This window comes from Penaeus vannamei, chromosome 36 (genome assembly GCF_042767895.1).
Source record: "Penaeus vannamei isolate JL-2024 chromosome 36, ASM4276789v1, whole genome shotgun sequence".
In the NCBI taxonomy this organism is placed as follows: Eukaryota; Metazoa; Arthropoda; class Malacostraca; order Decapoda; family Penaeidae; genus Penaeus; species Penaeus vannamei.
The window spans coordinates 26,866,435-26,878,934 of record NC_091584.1 but is presented as its reverse complement, the minus strand read 5'-3'; the positions used below and the strand labels follow the sequence as shown (position 1 = coordinate 26,878,934).

The 12,500-nt window shown below is 34.5% G+C and overlaps 1 protein-coding gene across 4 annotated transcripts in view; it reads right to left on the bottom strand.

Moving 5' to 3' along the window:
- Nucleotides 1-2,699: 2,699 nt before the first annotated feature.
- Nucleotides 2,700-12,500, bottom strand: part of LOC113830369 (polyisoprenoid diphosphate/phosphate phosphohydrolase PLPP6) — a 10,604-nt gene continuing 803 nt past the window's right edge. For 3 of the 4 annotated variants that reach the window (XM_027383581.2, XM_027383582.2, XM_070114508.1), the window contains exons 2-5: nucleotides 10,884-11,037; nucleotides 9,611-9,710; nucleotides 8,240-8,412; nucleotides 2,700-4,172 (exon numbers count right to left, since the gene is read on the bottom strand). In XM_027383581.2, the coding sequence (XP_027239382.2) occupies nucleotides 3,942-4,172; nucleotides 8,240-8,412; nucleotides 9,611-9,710; nucleotides 10,884-11,037 (658 nt within the window). In that variant the 3' untranslated portion in view covers nucleotides 2,700-3,941. The remainder of the gene's footprint in view (nucleotides 4,173-8,239; nucleotides 8,413-9,610; nucleotides 9,711-10,883; nucleotides 11,038-12,500) is intronic. The other variant, XM_070114507.1, reaches the window with a different exon arrangement.

The window sequence follows — 12,500 nt, the reverse complement described above, 5'->3', positions numbered from 1 at the left end:
TCATGCATTTCCTTTTTCTAGGGGTAACTATAAATACAAGCAATTAATCTGTAGGAACTTGTTGTACATGATTCCACACTGGCATTCCCGAAAAGTCTGCGTGCAAGGCAGTGAAGATCAGATGTTTCGTTTTCTGCTTCAGGTCGATTCGAAACGATTTTTAAGTCTCTTATTGTGATTGTTCCATATTGTCACCTTTGTTCAGCATAGGTGATCGTTACCCAATATGGCAGCGTGCTAATACGTGCAGTCACACCGTTCTGAAACCATAGAGATGAAATACAACGTCATTTCTATCTTCTAAAAAAAAAAAACAACCAACGGCAAGTTATCTGTTTTACGATTGCACACTAGGAGAGTTGGAGAAGGCGAGAGACAGATCAACCATGCTAAGGCATGTTGAGATGGTCAGCAGCGTGGTTTAACATCTGCGAGAAGGAAAAAATCACGATGAATGATGATGATATCTTCGTTCTCCTGGTTGAAAATGGACAAGAAAATATTTGTTGGGCTATATGGAGAGGCAGCATGCGCTAGCATTGGTACCACTTAAAATATTATTTGTTGTTTGCCTATTATTTCTGCTATACTTAAGCCTGAAATGTCAGATTATTCCTCGAAATGTCCATTTCCTCCGTCGTGCTGGAAATTACTCAGCTCCTTATAGATTTGATTTAACAACAACCAAGTAACTACAGAAATTCTCAATTACTATTTTTGCGGCTTACAGTTCTGGTGATAAATGTTTCACAGTAACATCATTTCATCATGCATTTAGTGTAATATGATTCAGGTAGGGACATCAAACGTGCCTTTAAGAATTAATCTCTTTTGAATACATATATTAAGGGTAATCCACCGTATGTGGAGATTATATCCCCCTACATTTGCAGACCTGCTCTTCCGTATGCTTGCGGCATGCCATCAAACTGTATAATATAAGGCTGTAGATCAAGAAAATATCCACAGCTCAACATAGCTCTATCACGTAAAAATCGCCAGTAGACCGCCAGCTCCGACACAGTAAAAATTCCAAGTGGGGAGCTTCAAAAATAAAATGGGAGCTGTTCAGGTGTTTCATGTTACACCAAACTCTTAGAAGAGTTCTCAAGGTAGAGAATCTTGAATTGGGTTAGTAGTTTTTAAATCTAAGAACATGTAATGGTAATACACATCTTGCTCACCTCTAAACTATTTGGCGACAATACTCGACTTTGCGTCTTAATCAGTAATGTGGATTCAGAGAAGCAGAGTGGACTTATGACTCAACTTACAAAATGGATGGACAGGGTGCTTGATTGCAGGGAGAGACTGATCTTTGAAGATTGGATGTTTTGCATTTACGAGTGCATGGTAGCATGCTAGGAGTGAAGATGGAAGTGAAGCATTTAGGTGTAATACTGAATAGCAGCCTTTCTTTTAATGCTCAGATTAAACGTGTGGTGAAAGTCTATGGCAGTCATTTGAGGAATATTACGTTTGTGAAGGAATATTTGAGTGATCAAACTTTTAAGAAAATACGTATTCTCAACCAAGTCATCGGTAAGCTGCTGCAACTCCCTCTATTGTGGCTTGCCAAAGTATCAGTTAAATTAGTTACAACATAATATATATAACAGCAAGATTAATCCAAGGGCTACCTCCATGCAAGAGAATAACTCCAGCACTTATTGACTTACACAAGTTACCTGTTAAGGCAAGAATTGTTTACAAGATTTGCCTTCTGATCTTTTGAAATCTAGAAAACTAGTCTATACACAGCCTGAAGAGATTCCAAAGTAAATACCCTATGGAACTTGAACTCAATGCTGAACAATAAAGACTGGAGAAGCTACGAACTAACACGACTGTGTGTTTTATGTCATTTGAAAAGTAAATACCAAGATTCAGTAACAGGCCACATATTGTCCAAAAGTGATATTTTAGCAATTTTCAAGAAAAGATGGAAAGCTCATTTGTTTGCCGAGTGGTATATGGATAACATGATAATCAAATGCAATTATTGTGTATAATATCATTAATGAAGGCCACATAGAGTGCTCATCAGTAACAGTAATGCAACAAGTCTGTCACTTCAATGTTTTTTTTTCCCTTATTAGTTTTTTTGGTCAGCTTATGATTTCTGCTATACTTAGGCCAATCTGTCAGATTATTCCTCTAAATGTCCATTTCCTCAGTTATAAAGGAAATTGCTCAGCTCCTTACAGATTTGATACAATAACGATCAAGAAACTGCAGAAATTCCCAAACACCATTTTTGCGGATTGCAATTCCAGTGATAAGTGTTGCACTGTAGCACCATCTCATTATGCTTTTGGTGTGATAAAATGATCCAGGTAGGGATATAAAATGGCTTTCATATTCACAAGGGGTGCCTAAGGAAACATGGCAGACGCAACAAGAGACTCTGATTCCAAACAAGTGATACAAAAGCATTTAGCAGATTGACAAATCTATCAGCTCATGGTTTCTCCAATAAGTAGAGAGAGTGGACCCCTCTCTCTCCCTCCCTCCCCTGTCATGACAATTCTTTTTTAAAGGCAAAGATGCACTCGACTTCGATGACAGGATGATGACGCAAATTATAAGACTCAAAATATCTGTTTTCTCAGTTCCTTGAACACAGTTTGGTAATTCTTGGGCTGATAATTAAAAAAAAATTATTGTTCATTTTTTCAGGATAATCAAGCAAGGTGATATTAGTTTGGGGCCAGTGATTTTATTTGTTGTGAAAAGAATTTCAGTTTATATAAAATAGAATAACTACCATTATACGTTCACCACTCATTGCAGAGTAAATATAAATAGGTTTGTTTCAAAATATACATATTCCTCGGACAATTATTCATGATTACACAGAACATGATTATGCTTGTGTACTTACAATTAAATAAAACCTAAAGTCTTCTCATAATAGTTTTCCGTATTTAGCATAAAGTTCAGCGACAATATCACATTTTTATTAGACAATTTGGACTCTGCAACAACTATCAAATTTTTTTTTTTCTAAACTCCTTACAAATAATAAAAGATGTGGCAACCTAAACTATGACTGTCAAACCTCAGTCTCAATAAGGAAATATAATTGTTTTTTTGTTTTAACTCAACAGAAACTTTACATTTATTATATATCGAAGACATGCATGAAAATATAACCTGAAATCAGGCCTTGGAGCATAGAATATGTATATGTATTATAATTTATCGGATCCTTATTCTAAAATAAAGGCAAAGAATTACAACAAAAAATATCTATAGAGTATCATGAACCCTGATGATAGAAGAACTGCTGTGTATTCATGAATATCCTGTAAGTACTAAATATTTTGGCTAAAGTATGGGTAGTTTAATTACTGGCTGTCTCCAACTATACTCAGCAAATATATTTGAAACACAATAGCACTTCGACTATATTCTTCAAAAATTAGAACCAAAACAGCACTTTTAATTCCCCATTGATTTTTATCTACTGCTCATGATAAATCTAAAAAACCTGTAAATACATATACTGTGTTTATCCTTAAAATGCATGAAGACATTGAAATATCTTTATAAACAATATCACTATTATCAACTTTTATTATCACATGTATATTGTCATGCTGCACTCTTGAAATATCAAGGAACTATATGGGCACCCTCTCTTAGTATTAATTGGAAAATTTCTACTTCACAGTCTATGAGTAGCATCCTACAGCATCCCTATTTTGATTTTACTCGCATCATTTATAACAGACAAAGTTAAATAGCATTAGTAATGTAAAGCTAAAACATCTGTTCAAAGTGTTTACATTAAAAAAAACAAAAAAAACAGTAGAAACACTTCATAAACAGAAAAATCACAATACACACCACACTGTAAACCAAAGAAAATCACTGCGATAAAATCCCTGAATATATATGCTTATAATGCAACTCAAACCAAGGCACATAATAGCTCCCTATACGTCGTAACTCGCTCCGACTTGGGTCTCGTCGAGGAAGAAGTTGACGAGTCCCTGTGCAGACTCATCGGAGAGCCAGGTTAAGCTGTAGAGCATGGCTTGCAGGATACCTATGACGGTTCCACCAATGACGTCCAAGATGTGGTGTCGGTGGAGCAGGACACGAGAGATGGATACTGCTGCTCCCCATCCAGCCAGGACAGGAGAAAACCAGAAGAACAGGTCATACTGGAAGAGACATACATTGGCTTCTGTAGAATTAACTGAAATTTATTACTCTATTGTTCAGGCAATAATAAAACATTCACATTTTTGTAGTTGGTTTAATTGCATGATTTGGTTTTCTCTGTGCAAAAGAATGTGTACAACAAAGCATAAAAATAAGCTGTCTGATCTTAAAATGCCATAAAGAGTAAACAGACAATCCCCAACTTCTGGGATAATTGATGTTTCAAATTTTACTCTTCTTGATATTATCAACTTCACTACTATTATAATTATTATCACCATAATGTTAATAAAATAATAAACAGTAAAAAATTATACTTCTTTTCCTAAAAGCTCAAAGAATGGGGTACATGGGAATTTATACCATGGTGACAAAGTACTTGTGGAGCACAGTACACAGTGCTTGCATGCATGCTCCCCCAACATCAACAGGCTAATTTGCTCCAGTCAGTACGGAAAGAAATCATATACAAGTTTTGTTTATCTCAATCTCCGCATAAGGAGAATGACCTACTTTCAAGAGTAATTTTTTTTCCTTTTTAGGGAAATTATGAAAAAAGTATTTTGATATTTACTCTCACCTCTATATTAAAATTCTGTCAAACATATGCCCATACAATTCTTTCTGTTGATGATAGAATAATATACAACTAATCATTATAATTAAATTTCACATTCAGAGGCATAAAAAGAACCCTTCTATATAACCCAAAATAATGCAGTGGATTAAAGAAAAAGGTCATTCGTAGACCATATTTTTATTTTCCATTTTGAATCATTATCTTTTTGCTTGTATGTACTTTGTTTTGCACGGAAATCAAAGATGTTAATTCCTCTGAAATGCATTAGATGATGCAGTGGAATCATGTTTGGTTTTGGTGGATCTTGAATTGTATTTTACCCGAAATATAATTTTTGACTGACCGTCCATGCAATTATCTATAACCTATGTCACATGCATTCTAGCCTACTCCAAGTTGTGTGCACTAAACAGTAGTGTGCTTGTTTGGTCCTGGCTGCAGTCGTTTTTATCCCCTTTCCCTAAACTTATGCCACAGCCAACAGCCTCAAGGATAGATAATTTTATGGCACTGCTTTTCTAACTCTTCCACAAGGTGCTATACTGAGCCCTGTGCATCCTGACAGAGAGCTCAGCATAGCACTGGGGATACCAGTTTGTTAGGAGTTGGGTTATAATTTGTTATATATAAGGTTTCCTCATTCATAATAACTCATATCACAAAAGGGAAAAGTAAATACCATGAGTTAAAATCATATAAAATGCAAGAGATTCTCCCCTTTAGTTTACTATTAACCCCTTGATGTCAGGTGTCATGAACAGATGTGCAGCATTTCTGTAACCAATGTACTGAATGTCATCAAATGAGGTAGTATACTATTTTCCCCCAATGTACCTAAAAACCTTATTAGATTTATGGCAAATATAAGCTGGGTGATTTCCTTGTTAATATGGTGTATGGCACTGTTTCAGCCAAGAGTGGACTCTCTACCATTCAGCAAGTTGACACTTCCGTAATAAGGCATATGATGACACCAACTCAAAATAAAACTGTACCTGAAGGATAGTTTACAACAAGGTTCTATTAACTTTGTCTGACTCTGGAACCAGGACCAAGTTAGGAATTATCATCATTCTGGCCAAGCCTCGGTGCATTTTCTGGGTATCTAAGGAAGCCAGACTTAATCCATTTTTTGGCACAACGTCTCTTAATATTTTCATGGGCAATGAGGATATATGGGCTACAATCATCTTGAAAATTTATTCAAATAATATTTTACAGTTGTAAGATTATCAATGACATTTTATCCAACTGGATCTGGATGCTTTACAGCCATCAAAAGGCCCAAAATACAGGCATTAGGCTCACTTGATCAGCCACTCTGACAGGTGTACGTCCTGTAGACCGGGTGCTAGCAAATACTCGTGTGTGGTGACAAGACTCTACGCCTCCGCTTTGCAATCTGTTTTTAGCTTTGTTGCCATTTTCCTAAGTTCATATTTGTTACTTGATTTGCTTTATCCATATTGTAATAGACTGTTTTCCTTGCACAGATGCTTTATCATCTCTCTACGTTGACCATAACTCAGTGTAGTAATACTAACAATAAGTAACATTTTGTTTTTATGTCCTTTCATTTTTTTCTCGTAATATTAAATTTTCTGCAATATACCTGCAATACCAGTAATGGGGGCCAAGAATAGGATGCTGAGCATGGAAATGGCATCCTCCCTAGAGCTGGAAAACTTCCAGTCATGGCTCACGAACACTAAATTCCATTTTCATTTATCTAAAATAATACTAAAGCATCTTCCTTAATGCCAAATGAGTCCAACTACCCTCCAAGATCTTTGTTCACCCGTGGTGAGTCTTTCCCATTACCCTTTGGCCTTCAGCCAAAATGCTCATGACAGGAAGTTTAATCTAACTAGCCCACAGCCAAATTTTCCTATAAAAACATGTTCATGTCACCCATCCCTCAAGCTAATTTTTTCATGATATAATGGTCGCATCATCCAGACTGAAGGGGTTAAGTAACATGAATGGGATAATGAAGTGTCTCTTCTCCCCTTCTGTCCTCTATGTTGGGCAAGTAGTACCTGTCTGCCTCTCCTGTTTGGTTGAAGCTCAATTGAATACCAAGAGAACACCTCTCAGATAATGAAATTCTTTTAATTTTGAGTGCCATGTCATTGAACGTGTTTTTATATAACAAAACTGAAAAGAGATGTTCATTTAAGCAAGGTTTTAAGAGTTTCATGTCCCACCAGTGCAACGCTAGATCGGATCTTGTCACCCGAGGCACGCAGGCAGGTTCCCAGACTGGCCCATACACCGATTTTGACACTGTCCGGAAATGGTGACTATTGCCCTCCAAATGGACCATCACAATTGGATTAATACAATCTACAAAATTTTGTTCCTTAATTGTACCAGTATATATTAGTAATCATTCAATAAAACTGATTGCTATCACATATTCAAGGTCGGTAACCCTGGAAAGCTCAGGATGCTAAAGTTAATAATCCAGAAATTATTCGCCAAAGTTTCCTGAAGCACTCTGTCACAAAATCAACTACTAGGCCTACTAAACCTCACCCATTTCCCTCACTTCTTGAAATTTCAGAAAGAAAATTTTCTACTCTTACAATATTTATTAATTTTAATAATGTTATAATAATGATTAATAATATAATAATGATTAATAATGATAATGTAAATGACAATAATCATAATATAATAACAATAAAAATAGTAATAGATACAAACTTTTTTCCTGGGCATTCAAGGTATAGGGTAAATACTTGAGATGAAGTAAGTCTGATAACTGACTCGCTGATGATCAACCACTTGTGAAGCCATCCACGTGTAAGAAGGATTTTAGTAAAACAAATTTACAGTAGACAGGGCTTGTATCTGATACCAATGGGTTGAAAGAAGGGCAATTTAAAAAAATCTAATGGTAGTGAAGGTAAATTGGAATATTTGGTTCAGCTTATCATAATAATAATTGTTATCATATTATCATTATTATTATCATTATTATCATTATTATTATTATTATCCTTATTATTATTATTATCATTACCTTCATTATTATATATCATTCTGATCCGCACCCCCTTCCCAGTGGACCCCGTTCTCTTCTTTCATATAGTAACTTCGTACTTGTGCTGAGTGACTCACTTGAGTATTTTAGTTTTCAATAAGGTCTTTACATAATTCTATTAAATAATGATTTAATAAATCTATCACTATTATACAATAACGATATTATATCAACGTGCTGATGCCCCAATATTCTGAAATTATTTGATATACCAGCGCTAGACTTACATTTCTGGTGAGTATAATTGAACAAAAAAAGGCAAAAACCATTCTGAATATTCAAGGCTATCTGTCTGCAACTCCAGGGCAAGGACGGGCTTCGGCAATGTGGTCGTTTAGGGTTAATCACCTGCCACGTCTACATTATCAAACCATGCTTACACTAGTGAATTACATAACAATGATTAACTATAAGACAACTGCATTAGCCCGACCTACCTTCAAAGGCAAGAGAAGGCTAAGCATGACGGCTCTTGTACAATGTCCCGATGGAAAAGAGAATTTGTCCACCGAGAACGAACCAATCATCTCATCGTTCTGGTTTCTCTCTGGCCGTCGCCGTCTGGCAATGGCTTTGACCACAGCCACAACGATGATATCAAAGATGAGAACTGGAAAAAAGGAGATTCTGTCAAGAGCAACCTGTGAATAAATGTATCTAATTATGAGCTAAATGGACAAACAAATTATAGCAACAACAACCATCATAATAATGGCGATGACAATAACAACAATTATAATAATAATAATAATAATAATAACAATAATGATAATACTAATAACAATGACAATACAAATAATAACAAATAATAATAATATTAATAATAATAATACTGATGTTGATACTACTACTACTAATAGTAATTGTAATAATAATAATAACAAAAACTGCAGCAAACAAAAACCATAATAATCATAATAATTATAATCATAATTGCAGCAAATAATAATAATAATAATAATAATAATAATAATAATAATAATAATAATAATAATAATAATAATAATGATACTAATACTATTAATAAATATAATAAAAAAATAATAAAATTAATCAATAGTTATAACAATAACAATGATGCTAATAACAATAATGATGATGATGATGATGGTGATGACTTTGAAAGAAAGGATAGAAGACACTTATGACAAAAAGAAATTGGAAAAAAAGAAAGAAAAATGGACAAATTTCTTTGTGTGGGGGGGGGGGTGCATGCATGCGTGGGTGTATGAGTGAGTGAGTGAGTGTGTGAGAGAGAGAGAGAGAGAGAGAGAGAGAGAGAGAGAGAGAGAGAGAGAGAGAGAGAGAGAGAGAGAAAGAGAAAGAGAAAGAGAAAGAGAAAGAGAAAGAGAAAGAGAGAGAAAGAGAGAGAGAGAGAAAGAGAGAAAGAGAGAAAGAGAGAAAGAGAGAAAGAGAGAAAGAGAGAAAGAGAGAAAGAGAGAAAGAGAGAAAGATAGAAAGAGAAAGAGAGACAGAGAAAGATACACAGAGGCAAAGAGAAACCGAGAAAGAGAGAGAAAGAGAAATAGAGAGAAAGAGAAAGAGAAAGAGAAAGATAGAAATAGAGAGATAGAAAGAGAAAGATAGAAAGAGAAAGAAAAAGATAGAAAGAGAAAGAGAAAGATAGAAAGAGAAAGAGAAAGATAGAAAGAGAGAAAGAAAAAGAGAAAGAAAAAGAGAGAAAGAGAAAATGCATACATGTACCTGAAGATCTCTGATCCAAAATATATAAACAAATCATTAACAAATAACGTAACACACAACACTTCAAAATAAAATTCCAACATAGCGTAAAAAGAAGCTCTTACCAAGGAAAATGTTGACCATAAGATTGCGAAATGGAGAACTGTCGAGAAGGAAAATAAATGTGGCAGTTACTATTAACCAAGGTATACCATGGCAGGATATCTGGAAAAAAGAAAGGAAATCAGACAATTGAAAATAATACTTTTAAAAAGTTACAGAAGAAATAACAAAGCTTACTGATGTAAAATAATTTTTCTAATCTTTTACTACCCCCCTCTTTTTCTTAATCATAATATCGAAGTCCTGAATTGGTGATTTCGCTTAAAATTAACCTAATGCCGCTGAGCATCACATGTCAGTACATACCATGCTCACCATGAGTTTAGTTTATTATCCGTATTTACTCACAGATGGTCACCAAAGAGTCAATTACTAGTACTATACTACTCATCTCATCTGTTCAATCTTTTCCTTAATTCATGGAAATATTTTCTCGTATCTTAAATTGCTTTTTGTAATGTTAATAACATTATCGTAATTGCAATGTCTATGGTAATAATAACAGCACTGATATTGTTAGCATTTACAAAAAAAAACAATTCTTGCAGCTAGGCCAGTGTCATTGAAAAATAAATGACTGGAACTGAAGTGAATAAACAAAAAATTATTTTGTTGGATAAAATGGCAGGAACAAAAGGATGATAATGGTGATGATGATTAAAGAATATATACCCAGGTATCTCCAATTCCATTGTTTTAATCCAAAAATGAAATGGACCTTTTCCAAGAGTATTCTGACGAGTGTTAATGGTAAGGAAGTCTTTTGTAATCATAAATAAAAGAGGAGAATTTTAGTTTTAATCTTGGTAATTATAACAATATTGAGTAAATTATGCAAATATTGAAGTATCTAGCTATATCTGATACAAAACTGTGCACTCATATTGGCTAAATGTGATGACCAGATCAATCTGTGCAATATTTTTTTTTTTTTGTGTGTGTGTGTATTTTCTTTGAAATTGGTACAGTAATAACAATGAGAGAACAAAAAAATGCAATGAATAAAGAGGCAGGGCTTAGCTTGGAAGTTGCCAACTAGGAGTTTCATCAAGACAGAGTTGGGATATTTGTGTCAAACTAACTTGATGATGATGATGATGAGGACAACGGCAATGACTGTGATGATGAAGATGATTATGATAAGAATAAGAACAACAACAACAATAATAATAAGCATTTGCAAATTAAGAAAATGAAAAAGTAGACAAAGAAAAGAAGAAGAAGAAGAAGAAGAAGAAGAAAAATGTAGCAAAAAGGAAAACCACATCCGCCGACCTCAAGTCCTTTGAAGATGCTATTGTACTTGCTCAGTGGCCCATACTTCTGGTCGAACATCTTCACTGCTTTGTCCGTCATTTTCACGTCCCATTCTAGCGTCTTTTTAAGAGGTCCTGGTACTACTCTCTTCTCTCCCATCTTTCCTGTTTCTCTGAAGGAATAACAGGAGTATTAACAACTACAACAATAATAATAATAATGATGATGATGATAATGATACAAGCGGAAGTTTAATCTATATTTGTTATCTTCTTTCTTTCGAAAATTCTTAAGTTTTGTAAAAAGAAAGAACACTGTATTAATATTCCAAAAGAATAATAATTAAATAGATTTAATCTTTATGTATCTTTATATTCCTTTCTGGGGGAAAAAGAGAGGAAAATCAATCAAAATGAAAATATGAAATACATTTCTTCATATTTTTTTCTGCTTACTACTCCCAAACAAACATCATGGAAAGAACAAATGGTAAATTGAGTACATCATTCTTTAAATGCACAAACACACACCCACGTAGATGTATTTCTTTTCTTTTGTCAGAAATGAAGGAAAATAGGTCATGATAAATACTGCACAGAGAGTAAATTTACAGTGATCAGGTGGGGTCTGGGGATAGTAGTGAAATATAGTGATTGGGTGGGGTCTGGAAATAGAAGAGAAATACAATGACTGGGAGGGGTTCTTCGGGAAATGCTCCTGGATTAGGAAGGTTATTGGAGTAATAGGGACTTCATCTCTGAGGGGCGCAATCACTTTGTAAGCAATTACCAATATCTTCATTCACATAATTTACAATATAAAACAGCAAGCAATCAAACTTCTTACACTGTGAATAACTGTAACAAAAAATTATAATTGCATAGTTTGAAGGCGAAGAGAATTAAAAAATTTAATAGTTTCAGTTTCACACAGCCATATGGTAGAAGACAAACTTTCCAGTAACGGATAGATTAACAGAAAATTAGACATCTATGGTATTTACTTTGCAAATTTATGATAAAGTTGTGTAACTCATAATTTACACAAAAATCAAATGACAGTATTATAGAGAAAAAGAAAAACTACACTGACTTGTACGTGAAATAATCTGCTAAGGCAAATAATGTCAGAAAGAAAAATAGGTTGCGACTACTGCCGCATGATGAACAAGTCCACGGTGATCAGGTGGGGGTCTTTGGCGCAGATAGATTGATAGATAAATAGATAGACAGGTAGATAGATAAGTATACAGAGATTAGGAAAGAATGTAAAAAAATATATCTCACAGGCCATATGAAATAATTGCGATAATGAATGAAAGATATCTAAGAAGAAAGGCAACAATTCTGACGAGACAGGAATGTACAGCGATCAGATGGGAGTCTCGTCCCTGGGCCAGCAAGGTCTTTGGTGCATAGGGTGATATTTGGGGATCCCAGGAGTGCCTGTCATAATTTAGAGTAATGTGGTAACTTTATAATTAGTATCTGCTATGGTAATTTTTCATATCTCTCACATACCTCATATATTTGTTATTAACAAGTTGCGGAGGTACAACCACTGAGGAAAAGTTTCTTATTTTCGTTCATTCTGTTCAATAAATGTAAAATTTCCCTTCTAAGTGAAAGCTCCGTG